Source organism: Electrophorus electricus, chromosome 23, assembly GCF_041902795.1.
Source record: "Electrophorus electricus isolate QZ-2024a chromosome 23, ASM4190279v1, whole genome shotgun sequence".
In the NCBI taxonomy this organism is placed as follows: domain Eukaryota; kingdom Metazoa; phylum Chordata; class Actinopteri; order Gymnotiformes; family Gymnotidae; genus Electrophorus; species Electrophorus electricus.
Genome location: NC_137519.1, coordinates 9,642,828 through 9,668,561, shown reverse-complemented (window position 1 = coordinate 9,668,561; position 25,734 = coordinate 9,642,828). Strand labels below are relative to the sequence as shown.

The 25,734-nt window shown below is 40.9% G+C and overlaps 2 protein-coding genes across 3 annotated transcripts; one reads left to right on the top strand and one right to left on the bottom strand.

The window, feature by feature from the left end:
• Positions 1-546: 546 nt before the first annotated feature.
• crabp1b (cellular retinoic acid binding protein 1b) lies at positions 547-6,180 on the top strand. Its single transcript, XM_027004779.3, has 4 exons — positions 547-785; positions 2,173-2,351; positions 3,717-3,830; positions 5,774-6,180. Exons 1-4 carry the CDS (start codon positions 716-718, stop codon positions 5,822-5,824), a joined length of 414 nt encoding a protein of 137 aa, XP_026860580.1. The 5' UTR covers positions 547-715; the 3' UTR covers positions 5,825-6,180.
• Positions 6,181-8,011: 1,831 nt separating this feature from the next.
• sin3ab (SIN3 transcription regulator family member Ab) lies at positions 8,012-23,836 on the bottom strand. Of its 2 annotated transcripts, none has more exons than XM_027004762.3 (21): positions 23,625-23,836; positions 21,591-21,843; positions 21,015-21,197; positions 20,724-20,830; positions 20,157-20,454; positions 18,700-18,951; positions 18,325-18,477; positions 18,029-18,184; positions 17,713-17,799; positions 17,061-17,179; positions 15,626-15,836; positions 15,248-15,364; positions 14,905-15,143; positions 14,596-14,779; positions 13,866-14,460; positions 13,315-13,484; positions 12,916-13,089; positions 12,546-12,638; positions 12,226-12,320; positions 9,776-9,977; positions 8,012-9,567 (listed from the first exon to the last, which is right to left on the bottom strand). In XM_027004762.3, the coding sequence occupies exons 2-21, from the start codon at positions 21,768-21,770 to the stop codon at positions 9,346-9,348; spliced, it is 3,837 nt and encodes a 1,278-aa protein (XP_026860563.1). In that variant the 5' UTR covers positions 21,771-21,843; positions 23,625-23,836; the 3' UTR covers positions 8,012-9,345. The 2 variants fall into 2 exon arrangements, with proteins under 2 accessions (XP_026860563.1, XP_081562437.1); XM_081706311.1 differs by lacking the exon at positions 23,625-23,836 and adding an exon at positions 22,162-22,274.
• Between the last annotated feature and the right edge of the window lie 1,898 nt (positions 23,837-25,734).

Sequence of the window (25,734 nt, the reverse complement as noted above, 5' to 3'; positions counted from 1 at the left end):
TCTCTCTTTCTTTCTATCTGCTTTTTTTTTTCTTTTTCTCCTGGGGCCATTCCTCTGTGCTCCGAGAGGTGGAAACAGGATAAATTGTTTGTCATGGCAACTGTATTAGCAACATGACCAGAAAGGTACTGGGCAATTTTCAACATGGTTTCAGACATCGAATAGGCCTAGCCCCACACTAAATAAATAAATAGATAGATAGATAGATAGATAGATAGATAGATAGATAGATAGATAGATAGATAGAATGATTTTAATTTAAATATTTAACCAAGTATATACTATGCAACTAATAATTCTCTGATAAAATGTCCATGCATGATGAGATTTCCATGCAACCCCCAACCCCCCCTCCCCCCATTGCTCTATAGTTAGCTCTTCTATGAGAGTTCATCAGACTAAAGTGGAGGGGAGTAGAATGGGGGGGTATTGGTGGTAAGGGACTTTGCTCCTGTAAGCCAGTGCATCTGCCAAGGCAAGAGGGCGGGACCTCTGACTCACGTCACAGAGACTTGCTATTGCCAATGGTCCAGATGAGCAGAGAGAGAGGGAGAGAAAAAGAGAGAGAAAGAGAGAAGAAGAAGAAGAAAAGGGGAAAGGAAAGAGGGAAAGGGTGATAGTTCCTTTGACATTAAGAGACTTAACAAGGACAGAAAGGAATTCCAACTAGATCTTTTTAAGGCTTTTGTAAAAGAAAATATAAAAAAAATTAAGGATGCCAAACTTTGCAGGTACCTGGAAAATGAAGAGCAGTGAAAATTTTGAAGAGCTACTCAAAGCTCTCGGTAAGTAATTTACCAAGTCCTTTCCCCATTCTGTTATTTAAAGCTGAAGCAGGATCCTTTGAACATACTTCGTAATCACGTGCAGTCATTTGTTTCCCCTCTGCCTCGCCTGTGCTATCCCTTGTGCTCTTGGTTTGTACGGCAGCATATTCAGGCATTAATTGGTGTGAAGAGTAAATCACTGTTAGTTTCAGGCTGCTGCACAGATTATTTTCTGTCCTGTTGTTTCTTTGGCAGTGTGTTTCATTCTTATTCAAATTTTCAAATTAAGATGTACATGGGAATTTGGGTTCAAAAAATAAGTCCTTTCAAACAAGTGGTTTAAGGTATATAATGTAAATGAACACCTGCTTATTTTAGTCAGTTACAGTAAAATATAAAAATATAAATCTTTATAAAGTGTTCATGTTCGAGTGTTCATCATGTAAAGCCCCTGTGACATAGTTTTTGTAGTTCATTTAAATAATGATGTCTGCATTCTAAAAGGTTCAGACAGAGTTGTGAATCTGGTGCTGTGTGTATGATTAAGAGGAAGCAGTGAGTTGTTGAACTATTCCACCCAGACTTCTTGGTTGATGACCATAGGTGCTGACGGCACATGCTTATAAAGGGTTTTCCAGCTAAGACTGATTACTTTGGGAAATTGAAAACTCCACATTCCTGTTGCATGTGGCTCTAAGCTCATTGCAGGATTTGGAGAGATACAGGCTTCGAAGAAAGAAACTTGCACTGAGGGACGCATAATAATTGTATACAGGAGGCAAGCCAGAAGATTACTCATTCGATTGTTTATACCAGACGTCTGTGCCGAGAGTGTGTAGGCTTGTAATCAGTCTGTAGAGAGATCTGCTGCACTCTGATGAGAACACAAAACCAAGAGTCGTGACATTCCTTCCAGTCAACACCTTGTCATTACATTCCCATACTGCAACATCTGTTGATAACAATCTGTTCTGTGGTGGCTTGATGGCTTTTTATGCATAAAATTGCAAGACCCCTGGTGAAGCTCAATGTCAGTAAATCATATTGCATAGCTTTAATTTTTGCCCCTTCACCGAATACACAAAAGTAACAGAAATACAGTTCAGTTATCCCCTCTCTCTAGATAGAAATCATGCCAGAACAAATCATGTAATCGTACCCACCTTGGAGGAAATTAGGGAGAAAGATGTGAAGACATTCTCTGAACATGAATAGAGATGAAACGCGGCACAAAGAAAAAACTGTTCCTGGAAATTTAATCTACTTTGAAATACAATCTGTTAACCTAGTGTACCTACAATGCAAATGCTCTGATTCCTTGCCCAGTTATATTTACTGGAGTTTTCAGTCTTAATGGAGATTAATGTCATCATTCGGATTTCCTGGTCTGTGGCGTGTTTTTCAGGGGTGAATGCCATGCTGAGGAAGGTGGCCTGTGCAGCTGCCTCCAAGCCCCTGGTGGAGATCCGTCAGAATGGGGAGCAGTTCTACATAAAGACCTCTACAACTGTCAGGACCACCGAGATCAACTTTAAGATCGGTGAGGAATTCAACGAGGAGACTGTAGATGGACGGAAATGCAAGGTAACTGCAGACAGCAATCGTGCCGTGATGCCATTCACATGTTTAAGAATGGTTGATACAAGACATGGCTCAGACTAACTCAGGATGCTGAGCTATTTCTCAGAAACAGGTCGCGTGTGGAACCATCATAATAAGATCATCCTCTGGCCTGTTGGTGAACTTCACAATGAACATTGAGATCTCAGTATCTACTTTAAGCTTTAAGCTACCTTTAAGCTGCTACACAGACAGAGCCATAGCGGATTCCTTTATAGATCACCAGTGCCTCGAACTAATACTGCAGGCTTAACAAGAATAAACTAAGACAACCTAAACTCCTCATAATCTGCTAGATTTGAGTAGGCTGGATCAAATTGGATTATGTACAATAGGAAATAATCTAATCATAATTTTCACACTCAGTTTTAGTAGCACAGTTCCTTTTCATTCACTAATTCTTTGGTATGGGTTTGGTATCTGCCATTCAACCACACAACTGAGGGTTCAATTGTTTGTTTGTTTGTTTTTTCCATGTCCCCACCCATCAATGGTCATGGGACAGGCTGCTGTACACCAGAATGGCCCCTTCTGAGAGGTGGCTGTGAAAGCATAGGGTGGTCACAACCTAAATCTTCACGTAGAGGTCAGACTGGTGGCAGGCAGCTTTACTGACTAACTTTTATGACTGCTGATTTTTTATGGCTTTGTAAAACCAAGAACAGCCATGGCTTATAATAAACAACTGCTATTTAGAGTATTCATTCACAAAATGTGCGTTCATTTCACCAATCTACTTTACAAATAAATAAAGGGCAAAACAATAAAATTGCATTTGAAATATACTGCAGAGTGTTGTTAAATGACTTATGGGAAGGCATACAGCGATGACTGCCCAGCCTGTAGAAAGTTCAGAGGCCCCAGGTGGAACCCATGAGGCCACTGGGGAGCTTTTCGGAAGGGTGAACTCTGGCAGTGACTTATGTCTACATTGTGATGATGTAGCAGGGTCAGCCGCAATGCTACACTCTTCAACATTCTTAGGAAGCACTTTCAGGTTAATGGTCCTTAAAGTGCTGATGGCAGTGTCTATGGAAATTCTTATAATAATAATAATAATAATAATAATAATAATAATAATAATGATGATGATGATGATGATACATATTATTATGGTTATATTATTATTATTATTATACTTGTTATGATTATTATTGTTGTTATTATTATTATTTTCTATTACTATTATTATTATTATTAAGCTGACATCATAATCTCTTAAGCTGCAATAATTGCGGCAGTTCAATTCCCAATGATTTTGCAACAGATTCTCATTGAAACACCAGAAACCTTTGTCTCTGTTCAGTGCTGACCTGAGGTTTTTCGCAGAGCCTGGCTACATGGGAGACAGAGAACAAGATTGCCTGCAGGCAGACCCTGCTGGATGGAAATGGCCCAAAGACCTTCTGGAGCCGGGAACTTCGGGGCGACGAGCTGATCCTGGTGAGAAAGCTCCTGTCCGCTTTGTCTTCAGCTCCAGCATGGTGTGCCTGCCACATCCTGGGTGCTGTTTGCAGGGCTCAGTTCTGATAGATGACCCAATCTCAAATGGATGGCATGCAAGATAGATGTGATTCATACTCGTGTAAAACATACATCGTACATTCACTGTACAGCACAGGTCTCGGGGCATTTTCTTATGGTACTCCTCAGTCACTTTTCAGGGCAGATCTAATCTTTCCCGTTCGTGCTGTGTGTTGACTCGGACATAAGGTAGTGGTTAAGGGTACATTCCATGCCACTCTGTGCGCTAGACCCCATTAGTGACACGTCTCTCATTTCTTCTGTTCATTGCCTTTTTTCCAACCGATTTCGAGAATGTGGAGTGAGTAAACATCTGGCCTTTTGGTTTTACAGACCAGATGGACAACAGTAAATGGGCCTAATAACCCAGGGGAGGGGCTTTACCAAAGGGGAGGGGCTTTACTGGAGAAGAGGATTTCCTCTTTTACAGCCTTTGCAGTCCCTCAGGGATGTCAACTGTTCTCTCCTTACAATGAAGTGTCTGTGATCAATAACTGGGAGCTTCTTTTTGCAAGGCTCGCCACAGGGAGAATACTCTTGTAAAATGTGAAATTCATGAGACTACCCACTGAAATTATGTACAATATCAGAACAAATTGTATCCATAAGTTAATGGGAAAGAGGCTCTGTGGAAATTCTGTTCGACTGATTTATTATAGTCTTATGTTTCCTTTTGCATTTGAACATTGGCATGATGCTTAATACAAAGGAAATCAAACCTATGTAAACTGAGGGAAAAATACCATTTAAGATAAGAATCGAAACTTGAAGAACATAATATAAAATGTAATGTAGTTTTGCTGCTTTCAATGAAAATACAGTAAATAACTGTCAACTGCTACTATTCTAGTAATGAACTCATACTAAATCACCACAAAGGGGAAACCCCTTCGTCTCTTAACAAACATTATGAGTGAATGATGAGATTTGTCTCAACCTGTCCCAGGAAATAAAGTAAATACTGTACCTGATGTAGATACTGTGTGTAGCCCACAGTGAAGGCGTTCTGTCCTGGGTCAATGACATCTGTTTGCCAGTAAAACTGTGACCCATATCAAAATAGCTGCTAGCTGATTGGGAAATTAGGCTTTTTAGTACAGGATGAGTAAGCAGCCGGACATTTTTTGCCCAGCCTGTTCTTCTGTTTGCTTATCCTTTCATCGGGAGGAAATATGATTCCTCCAACCCAGAAGATTCGGATGCAATGCCTCTTCGTTTGTGAGAGCCACGTTTCCATGATTCTGTTGGCCAGCAGCAGAGCAGCAGCGCTCCTGTGGGTGACCTGGGCCAGGCTGCTTGATGGGCTTCATTGATCATGTTACGTGGGGGAATGCTAGTGGCGTGCGTGGCCCTGACACTCCCTGTGCTAATGTCTCCCAGGACGCTCCCGTGTTGGGCAGATGGCCTGTCTTTAACACCATTCTTTAAAGAGTTTGCGCACGTGGTGGTGCAGCCCTCTCCCCCTCCAGATGGTGTTTGGTGCCGACAGCCGCTCCATTCCGGCCCGATAAATATGGCAGGCCAGTATCAGGCTGTCAGACCAACCCACCTCTCCTCCCCTCTGGCACTGATGTGACTGACCGCTCTCAAACAATGGCGAGTCTCAGCTTGTGGAGCCAAGCCTTTCCAGGGGTGCAGTAGCTGGACATGAAATCAAATATGCAACTGTGTAGAAATACAGACCTGTAAAAAGAGTATTCCATTGGCACATGCTAGAGGAACATATAGTATGATAGCCATGTTCTTGATTCGAGGCAATCCAAGGCAACCAACTATTCTCTTATGTGTCAGGATTATATGGAAGAGGATGAAAGTTCAGTAACATCAAATTAAAAAATTCTCTCTGTGTTTTCACTCTTTAGATTTTTGGAGCTGATGATGTAGTGTGCACAAGGATTTACATACGGGAATAAGATTCACGACGAACAGATGACGGAATCATCCAACACTTGTCAACTTGCAGGAGTGACACTTCACTCCTACTTTACATTACAGGGTTTTTTATTTTTGTTTTTGCTTTTGTTTTTTTAAACTATTTGTAGTTTCCTGTGAGATTATTTTGTTACACATTCCTGGTCATGTAACTAATAGGTTTTCATCGTATAGAGCAACAGACAACTGCGCAAAGTAGAATGTAACAAGGTTAATCTATTCATACTAAAACCTGTCAGATAGTCTTCACCTCATTTCTGCTTTGATGTTTAATTGCTTTGTACTTGTTTAACCAAAACTACAAGATTATCGTGGATAATAAAGATCCATATAGAGATATCTTACTAATAAAGGGCTCTGTTTATTTCACAGTAATAATTATCTATAATTAGCACTCTTTACTGTACATATATAGAAGTGTGCAATAATGATACATAATGTTCACCATACAACATTGTTCAATTATAATCTTTGACACTAAGCCACAGAAATGCAATAAATAATGGAAGCTCAGCTTAGTGACAACGTTTTGCTCCAGAAATTAGTGAGTCACTTTGAAAAAAGTGGATGGTGTACTTACCAAAACATTTCTCCCCCACTTTAGCTGACTTGGCATAAATTGTAAATAATTAATGTAACCAAAGATTTACAATAAATATTAAAGCTTAAACCTATCATCATTACTAGGGCAGGATATCAGTGAAAAAACTAAGAAACAGCTGCTTGCTGCATTCTATGCTGTGTTTCTATGGTTACAAATATATCACACCAAGAGGAAGCGAGTAGCATAGTCCCATCTGAAACTGGTTTAGAGTACTGTTCCTTATGTGAACTGCTGGCATATCTTGAAACATCTATTTGTAAAAAGAACATGAATATGTAACTTCAAAATTTTGTTTTTCCTTGTGCTTTTACCACTCAAAACACAAAGAGTATCATTATGAAATCTTTTATCTTCTTTATACATCCAGCTATTCAAGCAGTCACGCACAATAGAAATCATGCTCAGTAGAAAGACAACATGATTAGAAACAGGATAACAAGTGAAGTAAAAAATGAAAGTAAAAACAAGTACGTTTTTGTGAGCAACGATAAAATGTAAAAAATGTAGCAGCAAATCTAGTGTCGCTCAGGGCAACCCAGTAAAAAGGCTTTAGGTTTCCACACCCCATTTGTGAAAAAGCACTATTCTGTCTGACAGCATGGTCATTTGTCTGCTGTGAGGCCTACCCACTGTGGGCCTGAAGGTCCCTCTTTCAGCTGTTGCATGAGAGAAAAGGCAACAATGGTCTGAGCTGAGATCAGTGGGCTTCTCACTGAGTAATGAGCCACAACACCCACTAGTGAGACAGAAAGTTGGTTTGGGTGAAGAGGCAACCAATGCTAGCTCTTTTGGCCTATGTAAGACCTTTGCATTGCACATTGCACATCAGCGTTTTCCGTTAAAAAAGGCCTCCAGCACCCACAATATTAAGTGCACTAGTCTGGTTTTTCCTAGTTTCTCTTACCATCATAAAAAATATGGGAATATTATTGTGCTTATGATTTAAGCTAGCAATTTAACTCTTAGTTTGATTACAATGGAGGATTCATGTTTCAAGAGAAGCCAGCAAGTGCATTGTACAGGTTACATCATCTATAAAATGGGGAGGACCAATGCATATGCACAGTGTACACTGAACAGATACAAAAAAAAAAAAAGTAACATTAGATTACAAAAAAAGGTTGCAGCACATTAGTCTCTGTAGCCAACAAAGCTAACCAAATGCTCCCTCTGCTGTCATTTGTACACAATTACATTAATCAGATTGCAGAGATGTGTTTTTGATATTTAATGGGAATTCATTCCCATCTTTGAAGTGTAGGGCTTGTTTATCTGCATTTTGCCTTGTTTTCAGTGTGCCTAAACCAATTTAACAGGATCAGGAGACCTAGTTAGGATAAGCAGTTTGTGGAGCTTTACTCATTCAGTGACTACGGTAAGGAATCCAGCAGATGAACACCTCTTCTCATGCTTTTGAGCATGTAAATCCCACCATATGCACCTTTCAGTGTGTAATCTTGTGTCACAGTGAAGACCAATTGTTATAAAATGAGAAACAAATATTGGACTGCTGTCATAATGTGGAAAAACTGTTGTGGAAGTAAATCAATGATAAAGGCATCAGTTTAATCTACTACAACTTTGTTTTATTTCAATCTTTAAAACAATGGTAAATAATACAAAAGGACTGTACATGAGACCATAGAAACATGCTGTCATTGTCTTTTTTTTATAGGCTTTACCATATTCAGCAGTTATCAATGTTTAGCGCACCAAAAAAAAAAAGTGCTCCGACTTCACAACATTTCATATTAGGAATAGGGAGGCAAAACTGGCCAATAACAGTGAAGTGTTTCTAAGCTCTACTCATAATATAGTAGCACGGGCAGTGTCACAAATCTCAAATTTTTTAAATGTGTCATGGAATGGCAATGTACATACAGAATATTTTCGAAAGTTTCAAAGTTCCAGACAACTCACAGCCACAAACATGTAAAAAAAAAGAAAAACTCCCTTTGGTTAAAAAAACGTAATCGGTTTTAATATACAGACCAGCATTAGTCACCTCTGCTATGATAAGAAAAGTCTAAAAAGGTGAACTACAGTTTAATGTTTTCAGAATATAAACAGTCTGGAAAATATACAAGTTATTTACAGTGAGATTCTGCGGCTGCTGCTCTTGCTGTTTTCATGTTGAGGCTGGTATCATAGATCTCCATTAATGCATCATTACCTTGCTCAGGGGTTCTATAAATATTTAAGAGCACAGAGCTGTCACGCAGATCTGCAGCACCTGTACAAATTCACAACATCAAGGAAGGCTTAGCTGCTTGATCCGACACAAACAGCTCACCACACTTGCATCCAACACGTTATCGTTTTCAGTGTTTTCTCCATCCTATTTATCTATGCGAAGTAAAATTTGGCTGTGAAGTGTGTGTTTGCATGTGAAGATATGGGTAAAATTGAACCAAAATAGGTTTTTTCCCCTAATCAATGACTCAATTTCAAAAGACAAAAAAGAAAGAGAAAAATTAGAAAGGAAGTATACTACACGCTGACCTGTGATGCCACTCATAAAAATTAACTTTACATTTTGATTACTTGTGTAGACATTTACACAAAAGACTTTGTGTAATTATAAAACAGACAAAAAAAAGTTATTGCAGTGTACTCCATCATGACTAAAAGACCAGAAGGTATGCCAGCTTGCCATTATGCTCAATAAAAAAGTTCCCATCTAAAAATTTAAGACACTAATAATAATAATAATAACAATAACAACAACAACAACAATAATAACAATCTTGATAAGAGTGAGGAGTCTACAAAGTGCTCCATGGCAACCAGCATTAAATTTCAGTGCTGCTTCAGTCATGTGTCTTTTTTTTCCTTCTTAAAAAGTTAAAAAGAAACCACACCCCTCCGTAAAGGTCACCGCCCCCAGAGAGTGCAATGTTAGGGAGTGGTGCTGTACAGGACCCTGTATCTGTTGATGGTCTGGAAGTGGAGGACGGTGGGCTCACAGCTGGTCTTGCAAGGCTGCAGCCCCTCTTGGCCTTCTCCCATCAGCCACCTCTGATTGTCGGCGGCCATGTCACTGGTCACATGAGCCTTCCTCCATGTGTCCAGCCATGCCTGGAAGCGCTGGTGCAGGCGTGTGCTGACTTGCTGGTGGGACTAGAGACAACGACACATCAACAGCAGCCAAAAACGATATTGCAAGGTGACCAAAATACCAGCATGATGTTGTGCTATTAATGTTATTGTGACAGTCCACTGTGCACCCACAAAAACAGAGCTTCTTGTGATATGCATTTAGCACTTATTGACTTGCACAGAGCTTGATGACAAAGCACCCAGATGAAATCTGGTGCTCCTCTCATACCTGGTGGGCTCTTGACAGCGCTGTGCGGCGGTACATGTAATCCTCTGATTTGATGACATACACCATCTTGTACGAGTTCAGCTTGAACATGCATTCCATCTTGGGGTCGTCTGCGGGGTCAGAGGCTTTCTTGGCAGCTTCCTTCGCCTCCCGCATCTGTAAGTCTGGCCCTTGCTGGCACTTGCGGATGCGCCGGAGATTCCTAACAGAGAGGAGCATCGTGTCAATGTGCAGGAACATGTAAGGAAATACCTTCACCTGCGCTATGCATTCCACTACTTCTGACCCACAACCCATGAACCAAAGCTTGGCGCCTCAGTGCGAGGAGAAAGGAAGAAACCCCAATCAGAAAGGGCTGATCATGTACAAAGGCAACTGTGTACAGTGCACCTCCGCTTGGAGTCATAGATTGCTTTTAACAGGCTCATATCCTTGGCAAATCTCTTTTAAGCACATCAAGTCCAGATTTTGAAAAGGGCAAAAATAAATAAATAAATAAACAAACAAATAAATAAATAAATAAAGCAAAAAAAAAAACAAACATAGAGGTAATTTCCCCGCTTCAATAAAGACTAAAATTAGAAGTGTACTTACCACACAGGTTACAGATGAGAACGGGGACTGAAACCATGAATCATATTTTGTATTCAGGGCTCCACTTTACAGAAATTGAGATGCACTAGCCAATTCTCAGTAAAAATAAGAAATGACAGTTAAAAGGCCAGGATATGGGTAGATACTTTTTGTAAACATCAACAGTTCAAACATATGGCCATGCACAAAGAAAAACCTACTTGGTTGTCTGTTGCATTAATTTTCAAAGGGCAAACTGTGAAGCAACATAAATATGAAATTGGGGATAACAGCCTGAACCGCCCAATCACACATCTGTGGTGAGATGCACAGAACGGAAACAATAGTGAGTGTCAAACACCACATATCAAAAACCTGTTGCCAGTTCATGTACGATCAATGTAAAAGCTATCCAGCACTGCACACACTGAAACATGCATGCCAAACCAAACCACAAAAATAATTGATGAGAACAAGCCAAGAAACATCTTCCCATGCAAGTGCAAGTGCTTGAGCTTTGGGAAAGAAATGCACGCAGATTTGAGGATACAGTTCAGACCAGCATTTTATTTTGACAAGCCCCTCTCCCCCCAAATCTCAAATACAGCTGTATGGGAGTCAGTCACACACAGTGGAGAGTTACACTTTTGCCCACAGCACCACCCTGTAAACTGACAACTGCACCCAGAAGCACAAACTACAGCCGGAGGCGCACTGTATCTATGAAATGTGTAATACACAGTGTCTGCTGAGGAAAGACCAACACTCAAATTATAAAGACCATACAACCATTTATAAGAACATGAAAAGCTTCCATACATTGATCAATTCTGGTCACTACAGAATCATTTATGTGAAAGTCATTGCACGAACAGAACAGCACAAAAAATGTTTTTATATCTGATAAATAGTATAATCGAAGGCTTTCAATCTGTAAGCCTTATGCCATTTAAAAAAAGGTTATGGAAAATCTACTGAAAGGACCTGTGGATCTGTTGAGGGTACTGAGTGAATCAGCCTGTTGATCTAATCTCAGTCTATTTATCATTTCATTCCCCAATGCAAAGATGAACTTCAAAGGAACATGCTTACCCAACAATTCCTTATTAAGAGTAGTGGTATAAAAAATATTTTTTCCATACTTACATATGAAGTACAAAGATTAAAATCATATGCATTTGCTTCCTGCATGTCAGTTATTTTCAACATCACAGTTATAATAAGCAGTCAGAATTGAATAATGAAATGCACCATGGTTTGTATCTAAAAACCAAAAAAGGTTTCAAATGTTTCTGACCAAAAATATCTGAAATAAATAATCACTCCTCTACTTACAATGCAGTTCATAAATAAAGTACACACCAATATTAATGTTCCATAGCATCCCCTGAGCAAAAAGAAACAGCCTAACAACTCCCCTGTCCCTTAAATAAATTTCAGTAAAGTGCAGTGGCAATGAGAGAAAAGGTTTGTGTTTGAGTGGGAAACCAGTGAGGTGATTATAAACAGAGGCAGTTTTCAAAATGGTTCCCCAAACATTCCACCACAGCAGACATAACCACTGAACGTGCCTACATTGCATCTGTTCCATTACACCATCGAAACTGATGCATGCCAGCAAACCTGTGTGTGGCATGGTGTTCTACACATCCATAACAGTGATTACACTTTGGGTGAAATGCATCACTTGACATACTGCAACATCATACTGTGCCCTGACGTTCTTCTGACCAGACCCAGAGGGCCTCCCTAAACGATGGCCGGAGTTTTGAATAGTCTATCTATCAGGCTGAAGGCAGGGGTTCGCAGGAGGGGCTTCGGTTAGGAAAGCCGCTCACGGCTCTGGGCTCAGGAGACAGGTCGGGGCCGAGCCTCACCTGGGCAGAAACACGGGCTTCTGGGAGAGGTGCTCCCGCAGTTCCGGGGATGCAGAGTCCGTGTTCAGGTACCGCTCCACATAATCGGACCAACGCTGTGCGAATCAAACAGACACACCTCTTAGAATGTCAGCAGTAATAGCTCATTGCCTTATAAAGACATCCAAAGATAGGTTTGGATTGTGGGGAATTTCAAATGAATGTTTATAACAAATGAGATCAACAAAGTAAAAGAAGCAGTGCAGTGATGTCGGTGCTGAGAGTGTAGTGGGGAGAGTGATGCAGTGTTTTGAACACAGGGTTAATACGGTGTTCTGAACCTCGGCCTCCACGGGCTCGTCCGAGTTTTCCTCCTCTGTATCCAGGAGCTCCACAGCTACCTGTACACTCCCTTTACTCTTTTGAAACAGTAACTGCAGAGAAACCACACACACACAAACAATGACACAGAGATACAGCCTGCACAGTGTTTTCAGCTGACTAACAATTAGTTTAATTGAAGGACAGGTAGCATGGGGCAAACTGAAATCGCCTACACAGAAACGATATCCTCAAACTCCATCTTCTACCGTACGTGTTAAATCAAACCTTCTGCATCATTTTCAGTTACAGAGTGCAGCAGAAGTTCTCCCTGTAGCCCCTGCTGCTGACAGGCTCAAAAAAACTGCCATCATCTAGAGCACGCCGTACCTTGAAGCAGTTCTCATCTGCCATCAGCTGCTCAGCTTTGCGCTGGTAGACCACCTCAGCACTTGCCCTGTTCGCCTGAGTGGCCACACTCCCACCGGACGCTTTAGTGCTGCATTCGCTGAGAAACAGGTCTGTCACCTGAATGCAGATCTCATCGCTCACAATGTGCTGGAGCTGTGGAGGGGGGTGGGGGGTGGGGTGTAAGGGGAAGAGGAGAGGAAGTATTCAGCTCCAAGTCAGGCTCCAGCCCAACGCCTTGGACAGAAATATCGAGGGCGTTAAAGGACAAGGAGCTGAGCCCATGCTGAACACTAAGGAAGATGTGTAGGAAGACTGTTGAGGGGCTGTCTAGAACCCAGACAATTGTCATTTATATGTGGTTATGCGAGTGTCCCCCACCTGCCGGACGATGCTCTGGATAAGCTTGTCCATGGTGAATGCGATGTAGGCATGGATGGTGAACATCTCCCTCAGCTGGTCCTCGTACTGACACGTCTCCATGTTCCCATCCAGAAGATTGCGTACCATCTCCAGAAAGGCCGAGTAGTAGTCCTCAACTTCAATGTCCACTGTAAAAGAGTAACGAAGGACATGATGCAACAGAAGTGGTTTTCCAGCCAGGAAACCCCCCCTCCCCCCCTAGGAAACCTCGTTCACAGCTGAGAATGACTCAACCCTCCAACACATGCTCATTTCACCATATGCGTGTACACGTCTCGGGTCATTACCGATCCGGTACTTACATCCCCCACGATAGTGTAAACTTAAAATATATATTTAAATTGCTTGCACAGCTGATGAACAACCTTTGTCCAAAACACCTATAGCTCGCCTGCTGGAGCAGGTAGAGCAAAGTGCTTGCAACAACAAGCTCATGGGTTTGAGACACAAGGGTATTTAAATTTATCAGTATTCATCATACTGTGATGTTCGTCAGAGGCCGCACTTACTGGGTTCCCTGAGCCGGAGCTGGACGGCGGGGCTGTCGTTCTTCTCTCTCTTGAGACCGAGCACATTGCGCTCCCACTCCCTCTCACGCACCTCCTCCTCGATCTGCCGCTCGGCCTGCTCGTAGATGCGCAGCAGTCGTGAGCAGAGCATGTGGTGCAGCCGCAGGAAGACATACCAGTTGTTGTTGACATAGAACAAGTTGTAAGCCTCGTCGACGGTGCTTGCATTCTGCTGCTGCGTCTGCTGCACTGGCACCACTGGCCCGGGGCCGAACAGCAGCTTGGACTTGGCCGATGCCGTTCCGTTAGGCCTCTTGGCACTGTCCACATCCGCCTCTGCTGCCTCCTCATCCTCCTCCTCTTCCTCCTCGACGTCGGAGAGCTCGCCTCGCCTGGCGAACAGCATGTCGGGGATGAAGTGGTAGATGACTTGCTTTATCTTGTACTTGTCATCCTTGTGGATGCTGGATTGCCTCTTGACATGGTGGATGATGAGAGAGGCTGCGTCCTCCAGGATCTGGCTGTCCTCGTACGGCAAGGTCATGTGAGGGCCGGATGGAGGGGCGGCACTGTCCTCTGATGCCTGCTCCTGTCGCTACATGGATCACACAGCAGTTAACCATCACAGTAACACCAAAGGTGGCTGGACAAAGAATGAGCATGTACACAAACATACAATGTACAAACATACAGACAAAAGAGAAACAGAAATTCAGCTCCGTACTCTCACCTCATCGTACTGAGCCTCAATTTCGTTGAGCAGTGTCTTCGAGCGCAATACTTTCGTGTCATTCTGCTTGAAGTTAATGCCCTGGTGGTCTAATGACTTGAGGTAATACTTCTCATTCTGCTCCCTCCAGATCTTGTTGAATCCCCTCTGAGCCTCACGCCACTCTTCCTCTTTCATTTTCATTCTGAAAACACAGTGTCAGTATGCACCTCACCAAGCATCAAATAGAAGAAAAACTTGCCCAAAAAAAATGGTACTAAAAACAGTAAAACCAAATGTATTCATTTTGACTGATTATTTTAGGCTTACCTTCTTAAGACAATGGGTACAGAGACTGAAGGATTCCTTTTTAAACCATCAATGATGTCAGCAGCCTTGTCCCCATATATCCTTTGGATAGCTTTGCGGTGAATGACCTCAGAAGAGCCTCCGATAGTGTTGTCCAACCTAAATCTGGCCTGCTCCTCCGCAGACATCCGTGACAGTTTCTTCTGAACGGTCTCCAGCACACGGATGGTGGCCAGGTTCGTCTCCAAGACTACATCAAGCTACCCAAAAATATACATGCGCATATTGTATAGTACAACCTGACCAGTGCCTGGCATCAAATACATTCAATGCAAATAGGTAGACATTATGGGCCTTCTCTTACCTCGAAGCGCTCGTCTTCACATCTGTATATGTGCTCTTCATACTGGGTCTTTTTGGAGCTGACAAAAGTTGAGTCCTCAGACCAGGATGGGAATGAAACCCATGTGTCGTTCAGCACCTGAAAATGTTTTTAAATCAATTCATTAAAATCAGCATTTAAGATGATTTAAACATTTTGTATTAATTATATGACCTGATTCTTTCTTTGTTCCGATGATTAATTTAACAACATTGTTGCAAAAAGTACATCAATAAAGAACAACATTCGAATTTAAGTAAATCAAGGCTAATCAAATAAGGAAGTATATATTAAAACAGACTCTTTAACAAGATGTCTGAATGGAAGGAAGCCATAATTCACATAAATCACTGTCCTCACCTCCTTACAGAGTGGAGTTCTTCCTGTGCACTTGGGCTGCTGGAAGGTCTTGGGCAGAGCTCTGTAACTGAAACCTAGTCTCTTGCAGGACGAATAGTCAATCTCCATGGCAATGCCCTCTGTGGCCCGCTCTTTGGGATAGCTCTCAATGTGGGTACACTCTTTGTAGCCCAGGAAGTTCTTGAACCAGGTAAACAGCTCTGGGAATTTCCTGCAACAAATAATTTTTTGGCAATCAAATGTCAGAACCACAGTAGAAATAAACAGGGTCATGTTTCTCAAAAATAAAGGTTTTGCTTAGCATTGATCTGGTTCTATGATTACCCTTATTAAATTAGCAATAAATATTTTTACCACCAAAAAGGAGCAAACAATATTTATGAAAGTGATTATTATTTAAAATTTTTTTTACAATAAAATGCATTTGACATGAGATGAAGAATTAAACTGCACTGTAGACCTCAAAATACAACAAACAAACCACCACGCCCCACACACAATTTATGCTCCCTATACTAGTCGTCCCCCCCCCCCCATGACTGGAGGCAGCCATGTTTAAAATCATCCAGGCCACTAGATGTCAGTATAACGGCTGTGCCAAAAAGCAAAGAAGGATTGGAAACATTGGAAAAATGACTCCTTGCTCCTTTAACAGATGGGCTGGTATTTCTGCCATCAAAAGTTTATAAAAATTTATTTGTTGACCAAACAGATGAAGCCATGCCAACTTTTAAGATTTTAATATTAATACTATATTTTTAAGTAACATATTAAAATATAATACTTTGCAAATGACTTCAATGGTAATGAGAGAAACATTCCTATTGCTTCCTGTTCTCTCTTGTTTTTATTTTTGCAGGCACATTCAATAGAGCACAAGCAAAATTACAGACTGCGTCACGACCTGATCCGTTTCCCTGCATCCTGATTTACATATCTTAAGCACACCGTTGTCATGCCATTTATGAACATTTTACAGCACTGTCATAGCCGTATTATAAACAATAGTCTTACTAGATGTGACAAAAAATTCCAGATGCATTTATACTTGTAATTCTGCCAAGAAACGGCAGCACACATTGTGCTCGTCACTTTGAAAAAGAGAGAAAAAAAAAACCAAAAAAACCCCCACCAGCATGATGTACTTCAACACCGAGTTAGAGTTATTTACAAAATGTTAAGGTTTGGTTTAGTTTGTTTATTTTTATGAATTAAAAAGTTACATTTATAAATTATATTGACGAATTTAAGGATTAAAAAGTTAAAATGCTCAGTACAAAATAAAATCTACTTGGTTTTTTGGTTTTAGTGGGGAGGAATTAACACTTGGTTTATGGTTTCAATTTTTGATTGTGTCTTCTCAATGTAAGGAGCCATTCTAGTAAGGATTTTAACACATGCCCTTTTATCTAATGTTTAGCAACTTCTGACTCACCCTAAGAAAGGTAGCACCAGTTGCACCAGCTCTGCTCGGGAGATCACCTCTTGATTGAAGATCATCAAACAACGCAGGAAATTGTCATAGGCTTCTGCACTCCGCAGTGCTTTCCTCACCTGAGATAAATTACCATAAATGCGATAACCATTCACGTGAATCAAATTTCTGTAATTTAGTACTCCTTTAAGCTCCTCTGCATCTCAATTTGGTCCCATTTTCATATACAAATAAAATACACTACCAGTCACAAGTTTGGACACACCTACTCTTCGGTGATTTTTATTGTTTTCTACATTTTAGAAAATGGGTGAAGGTTATAAAATTGAAATAACACATGCGATTGTGCAGTGTTAAACAAATACTGACTGTCTTCTTTCAAAGTAGCCACCTTTACTTTGATGACTGTTTTGCACGTTTGGTGTTCTCTTAACTAGTTTAATGAGGCAGCCACCTCTGCTCCATCAGTCTTGAAGAAATTCTCTCACATGCTGAAAACATGCAGGTTGACAGATTCTGCATGAAAACTATTTGCTGAGGGGGCATTTAAAATGAATTTGAATGTGTCCAACCTTTTACTGGTACTGCACCAATAAATCAATCAAAAGAACAGAAAACTGCAGAGTGACAAAGCAACCATGTATGTACTTACCTTTTCAAAAAACAACGATTCAGTGCCAATTCCATATTTGCTGCCTTCTGCCATTGGATGCTCTTTCCCCATAAACTTTGGTTTCTTCTGGTAATAAGAATAAAACAGCAGGTTTTCAAGCTGGTAAACAAAGCAACTAAGTGGACTCCTAACATGACACCCACACACACACACCCACACACACAATATATATATATAAATAAAAATAATACACACTCACCCACACACATTTATGCATCCACCAAAATAACCCGGCCCACTACTCTGCAAAAGCTCAAACAGCAGGGGGAAAGGGAAAGCATATTGCAGTATTTACCTTTACAGGTGGAGTAGCACCAGGCCCAGTATGTCTGCGGATCTGACAGCCATTCTGGTTAAACCGTTGCTTGTTGTTGAGCTGAGGCCTCTTCAGCACACTTCCAGGGTCTATACGCACAGACTCTGCCTTATCGGCGGCTGTTTTGCTCAGTAACTGTACAGAATAGAAAAGCATTACAATGCAAAGAAAGGTATTACAATGCAAACCAGACCACAGTTAGAATTTTAATTAGAAGATGTTTGGTTTTTCTAACCAATTTAAGTGCAACTTAAGTTTATCATCAGACTGCTTACCACAGAACTGTTGGCATCTGGCAGAAACTGCCCAAACTCAGATAGAAGGTCCTCCTGGTTCTTGAAAAGTCTAGCCACCTGAGCGTACACTTCCTGCTCAGTGAGAGCTGGAGTGTAGTTCCCCCCTGCTTCCTTAGCATTCCGCTGCTCCTTCTACACAAACAAGCCCTCTCTTAGATCCTTCCCAGAAACTAGCTGGTAGGCCAAGTATACTACTTTGTTCAAAGGCCGATTTATCTGTTCGAAGAGTCTACAACATGTTAAATAAGCAAAGATTTTTTTTAAAACATCAAGCTATAAAGGACACTCTCCCATAAATAATGTCTTTTTTCTTCAAAGCTGCTTCTTGTCCGTTTCATCTGCATCGTATCTTACCTGGTACGTGTGCAGAATCTCCAGGAAGGCTTTGTAGATGTCTGGCTGCCCCTGAAAGCGGTTCTTGATCTTGTTCACGTAGTTGATGGCATGGTTGAACTCCACGGGCTGGTTGTTCTGCAGCGGGGGGGCACTGGCAGGTGTGCTGCTCAGCGGAGTGTGAGACTGCACCGATGGGGAGCGGGGTGAAGCATACGAGGGTATGGATGGATTGGGCTGGCTGGTTGGGGTCAGTGCAGGAGACTGCATTGGCTGTGGCAAATGCAAAGATTCTATATTAGTATTAAAACAGCACTAGGTATGTGACAACTGTCTCGGTTGCCATCAATTCCATCCATAAGTGACCATAATTTCTGCCTGTATGCTCCAGCACACGTAATTAAACAAATGCAGTCTTCAACAGATGCACACGCACAACTCTAGATACAAGAAGTGAACTGTGTGGAAATTACAACAATTTTTATACATAGTGCTCTCATTTTAGGGCTCCAAAAATAATTGGACAACTGTCTACTCAGTTGGATCTTGGCTGACTATGTGTTATTACTTTGTTGCTTTGTCATGTACAAGGGACACCAGAGCCAAGTCTATGTAGTTGGTACTAATGTAGTCTAAGTAGTCACAGTCATGGCCAACACATATGGTGCTTCAAAGGCAGCTTTTAAGAAGGTAAGACAAAAGAACTTGTGATCTTAGCAATGTCAAGTGGTCAAGATGAACATGGAAGATACCAACCACTGATAACCCTCAAAATCAGAGGGTTACAGGTTACAGTTTCTTAAACAAATACACAGAAAGTGTTGGAAAGAGGAAATAATGGAGGAAAAGAAAGTACAAATGGTACATAGCATCACATCACCTGTAAGACATGGTGGAGCGAATGTCATTGCCTGAACATGTATGGCTACTGGTGTTGCTGGCTCATTTGTCTTTGACTGATAATGAACGTGACATCATGACAGCAAAAGCATTACAAAGTCTGAAGTGTACAACAGCAAATCCAACCAAATGCCTCATAACTCATTGGGACGAATTTCAACCTTGCAGCAGGACAATGAGCACCAGCATACTGTTAAAACAACTTTGGTGGTTGTTAAGGTCAAGAAGTAGAATGTTCTTGACTGACCAAATAAATCATTTGACCTGAATCCTACTGAAAAGTGTCTTTGGTATTGAAGACAAGAAGAAAGGCCAAAGTACTGAAGAACAAAAGGGAACTAAAAATGACTGCACTCACTACAGGCTTGTGCATCACCATCGTTCTGTAAAATGGGGACTATGTATAGAAAGGGCTGAAAGTCCTGCACGCTTTACTTAGTACATGAGTCAATAGGCCCTAGAAAGATTCCATTTCAAAATCAATGTGCCACAACAGGAAAACAGCGCAAAAAATGTCACTGTCCCAAAGTAAAAATACTACATTTGAATGAAGTGTATGTAGTACAAGTACTGCTTACCTTACTGATCTTGGCAGGAGTTGGCTGACTAGGCATGGTGAGTGCAGCGGTGCTGGTGGGAGCTGGGGTCTGGGTCTGGGGTTGTGCCTGAGCCTGCTGTGTGTAGGGGATGTTCTGGACTGAGATGCCATGTGGGGTGATGTGGTGGATCTGGCCTGGGGTCGTGACGTTGACCAGGTCGTTGGTCTGCACTTCTATCTTGTAGCCGGGAGGCAGGAAGGTGTTGAATCCCATGATGAGATCTGGGTGGCCTTTAAACAGCTGCGAGACTCTGTTAATCACGCCTGGAGTATCGATGCTGGAAACACATAGGTCATATTAACTCAGGGGAAAAAGAAAGTCAACAGTTTTCAGAAACAAAATTGCATGACCTCTCATTAACAGTGTACTATGTGCAAGTTTATCAAGTAATTGCACAGTAATTACCTATTTACCACTTTCCTAACACAGTAGTACAGCATAAATAGCTTATTCTATGAAAGGTGTGCAATAAAAATAAATATAGCATTTTCTTTTAAACAAAATAATCTTGAAAACATTTAATGACAGCACAGACATCATACTGACCTTTGAGATTTGAATTCTTTCATTATATCCAGAAAATCATTGTACACTTGTGGCTGATTTCCAAACTGGAGCTTCACTTGATCAAGGTAGGAAAGGGCATCTTCAACCTGTCAGCCCACAAACACAGGGTTGTAATACTAAACAGAAATCACAAATAACCAGCAAATGACTGCCATTTACGTTGTCAGACACAACATAAGGTTACTTATTTATTCATTTGTTTGTTTAACTTTTGCGTTTACTGTGCTGTTCCTAAATTACACTGATAACATCTGGGAAAAGGGGTCATACTTTAAGTCTCTGAAATTGTTGCTGGCCTGAAGGTGGGGCAGAGGCAGCAGGGGGAGCCTGAGAATGGCCCTGTCCTACAGGAGCTCCCGTGGGCTGGACCGCAGGGCTGTGGTGGTGTGAGCCACCATGTACGGTGGGGCTGCTTGTGTGCCCGTGTCCTCCAGAGTTCTGTGTCAAGGGTACCTGCAAGGGCAATGGACAAAAGAAAGCAAATCCAAGGTACTCTTAGCATAAAGATTTTTTTGCCGAACAAAAAATGTCTATGGAAAAGCTAATCTTGCAGTCTTTTGTGACTGATCTTGCACATGGATAAGCTGCAGCTGTGCAGTGCATTAACTGCAGTTTTAATAATATAACTGGTTGAAGCATCTGTTTGTGTCTCAGATGTGACATTATGCCAAGCTGTATTCTTTTCAGTTGTTTTTTTATTTTATTCTTGCACTACTATATTCACCAGTTATTTAGAAAGGGGGAATAAATTATGGAAGGAATTACATATTCTAGATTTTGTTCCTATGAAATTGCTAGCAAGTAGAGAAAAGGCTACTTAAAACCTTTTTTATGACTGCCACATACCTGATAGGTCTGTGGGACTGGGGAGTACTGCACAGTGGTAGAGGGCTGCATGTTGTCTGAGGCAGCCTCATACACGGACGATGCAGAGGAAAGGACGCGGTGCTGAAAGCCCTCTGCACCCCCTGGAAGCCTCCGCTGAGACCCAAACGCTGTATCCTGATCCTCCAAACGTCGCTTCATTATGTACTCATGCTCCACGGCTTAACAGGACCCAGCGCAAAGAAGCAGTGGATCTGAGGCAGCTGAGAAATAACTGAACAAACAGTGCAGGGAGACTCTTGTAAAATGCAAGGTACATATTTTTACCAAGAAAATTGTAAGTTACATTATCAAAAAACAAGCCATATCTATTACTACATAAATATGGCATTAAAAAAGAGCAATGTTTTACTCAGAGTACTGAAAACACTGAACAGCTGTGCGGATTCATGGTGTTTAGTTTTGTCTGTTCAATGCAGAAACATAAAAGCCTGTCACATGGTTGCTGAACATCTATATTTTGCAGATCAGTTCTTAAACAAATACTAAAAAGACTGCAGCGCACTGTGTACAACTTTATGCTACAGCTCACCTGGTAGAGCAGGTAGAGCAAAGTGCTAACAACACCAAGCTCAAGGGTTCGATAGCCAGAAAGCACACGCACCGTCATACTGAAAAATATATTTAAGTCGCTCTGTGTAAAGCGTCTGGCAAAGGCAGACTGAAAATGAAAAAAAAACCAACCAAAAAAAAACCGAAAAACAACCACAGAATAAAAAAAAAATCCACGTAGCGACAATGAATCAATGGCAGCACCTTTCAAATTAGTACGACAGATTAGTGCGACTTTGTATACTTATTTTTGTTACGGTATAATGCGTTCAGATATTATGACAGCTGTCGACATTTGGACATTTAGGGAAATCACCTTATAAACACACGAATATTCAACAAGCACAATCTGTTTGTTGCAAAAAGTGTCTGCTTTTCACGAGAGGGAATACAGCTACGCCGATCTCTTTGGAGACGGTTTTGCGCCGTTAACTCGCTCTCTAGACTGTATCTGCCATTAACGCAATAGCCAATGTCAAAACAAGGATTGCTAGCGAAGTTAGCAGTCTTGGTAACTAGCTACCCACTACAGCTTCGATTTTAAGTACCTACAGCTGTCTTAAACAACGGAAGCTGTCAGTACTTCGCTTTAAACTGCACAGAATTCATTTAAAATACACCAAGTTTGGCCAAACTTTGAGCTTCATATCTTTACACTGACTCCGCTTCTTTCCCCTCCCCCCCGCGCCAGGCCTGGCTGTGACCGCGAGCTGGCCACCGTATACCAATCGCACACACGAGCTACCTAACACGAGCTACCTAGCACGAGCTAACTACAAGGCGACTATTAGCTACCATATCTTATCTGAGCTACCATCGTTTACGCTGGCTACACGTGAAGCGTGACTTGTTATTTTTGCCAAGCGTTTTACGGAATGGTAAAGAATGCCTCGCACTGCATCAAGTAATACATGTATATACATATATACTTAATTAAATGGGCAAGAAACGCTGCCTTAGTTGGCTAACGTTAGCTGGCTTGCTATTCAGCTAGCTAGCTAACTGTGTTTTTTAAAATCAGGAAGTCCCGATGAATGACTTTTACCGGTCTACGACCGAATCAACAAAACAATGCCAGCTAGACAGTCAGACTGCTGTGTTCGTGTTGTACAATTGTATAAAGTAATTCAGGAATTACTTGTTGTAATTACAGTTAGCCAATCATTAGCTAGCCAGCTAGGTTATATGATTGGGCATATGTTCAGGCAAGCTCAATTTAAAACGCGTTAGCTTGATAGCTAGCTAGATAACTAGCTAGCAATAGGTCTCTAGTTTGCATTTATCTTTAGGTTCTGTGTATTACCTACTGTTTTTCCAAGAGTAAATTAGTCTTCGCTAAATGAATAAAAGGCAAAGATCACCCCGTTGTTTCTAGTTTACATAATGCTCTGCTTTCAAGCAAAATCTAGAATGGCATAGCTAGCTAGTAAATAGAAAACTCACCTCACAAGTGTGACCTGAGACAACAAAGTCTCCTAGTCAGTCCACGTTTAATCACTCCAGTATTACTCCCCAAAAAATCTGGACAAATAAAATTGTTCTAAAACGTTAAACAGCGTAAAGTCTGAAATCTAAATGCCAAAATAACAGTGTACTAACCATCCATCCAAAGCGCCAGACCTCCAATTACATGCTAAGCTGCTAATTGGCTAACATCGGAAAACAACCTCAGTAGGTTTTTCAACGGGAGGCGTGGCTTTGAAATGGGCGTATCCTTAGAGACGATAGTAACTCCCCCCCCCCCCACAACATGATTGGGTATATTTGAACCTTATGACCTTATTCGTGGTTAGATTCGTATCAAATTTACACAAGTTTCGCTCGAAGAGTAGAAAGACTAACATAATCGCACCTTTGCAAGAGTGATAAATATTTTCAGACATCCAAAGTATTTTACAAGTTCAGATGTTTAACTTAAGCACTGGACAGACGCGCGCATCGTTTTGTCATCTGCTTTCATCTTTGTGCCTTTTAAAATTGAAATAGGACCTAGCATAAATGTGCTGCGGATGTAGTAATTGCTACTGTAATTTAAACTATAATGAAAAGCTAAAAGACGCTGTTTCATGTTCATTTTCCCTCTTTTCGTTTACACATGTGCTTGCACATTGTGAATGACAATAAAATTGAATTGAATTGAACTGAGTTGAATTGAATCGAATTATATTGAAATGAATTAACTGGCTTAAGACGCATATGGAATGACGTTTCTAGGGCTATAGAATGGCGAGTATTTTCTATGTCTGCAACCTATCACACAAGGTGGTTACTAAAATTACTTAGTTAAAATGAAGTTTATCCTATTTTGTTTTGCTTTTAAAATGTAAAGTTTACAATTGATAATAAAGTAGTTAAATTATTTTTACTATGAAAAGAAGCTTTAAGATCCGTCTCTGAAGTCCTCCAACTAGGTTTTAGAAAAGGCTCTGGTCGATGGGATATAAGACAATCATAAATGCATCGTTTTATTGGACTTGGACGACGAACTTGGTTGGATTAAATCACCAATGTGGTGATTTCAAGCAAACAGAAATTGACAACAGGTGACCAGGTCCTTTTTAAAAATAATGTATCTTTCTGATAATCCAAAGATAGCTATAATGGCTAATAAATAGCGTGTCACCACCGGTTTTTATATTATAATGAATCCCCAGGGAATTCTGGAGAGTAGCGAAGAACTGCCATACCCATCAGCAGATGGAGACAAATTGCAAACGCTATGGCTTGTGGTCCCTGTCATAGCATAATAAGATAGCTTCGTTGGCATAAGTCTGAGTCCTCTGCCAAATTACATTATCACTTATGAGGTTCAAGATCACTGACATAAGTCTATGACCCTTGGCTAATTGAATAGTTTTATAATGTAAAACAAATTGTGCTCTGCAGTCCAAACTTTGGCTCACAACACACTTTAGTGGAAACCCTTATTTATGAATTGATCTGTCTGTTATATTATTAACGTTATGTATTCTCATAGTATGCAAGTCTATCTGATGTATACTTTACTTCTTGTGGCTTTTCCATGTCTCAAATAATTTGTAATAATAAGAACATTACGAGCTATTTATAGAAGTTAGGTTTGATTTCAGTCAGCATCTCCAAGATCAGTTCTTTTGCCAAGTAACAAACATGCCAGTCATAAATGATGTCGACCAGCCTCTGTTCATACTTGACATACTAACTTAAGAACATTTGCTCTTTGATCATCCACAAATGATCTCCAAGGGCCTCATGCTATGATGCATTCCCTTCCATGATGTTTCAGATTTGCTTCTTTTGACCGGTTCTGATGTTTGTCATCTGTTCCTGGGTCTGTCACATTTCCTTTTTTTCTTAGGAGTCATGAATAAGAACATATCTATTTGTCATTCATTGTTTGGCTCCAAACCTTATTTTCAGAGTTTTGTTCTACTCGTGTGCTCTTCTATAGATATTCATTACATATGTTTTTGGCAAGTCTATATCAAGGACATTTCTTAGTGCATTATTAATGAAGGTTTTTTGTTTCTCACTGTGCTACTGTACAACATTTCTCTGCTGAACAAGATGCTGA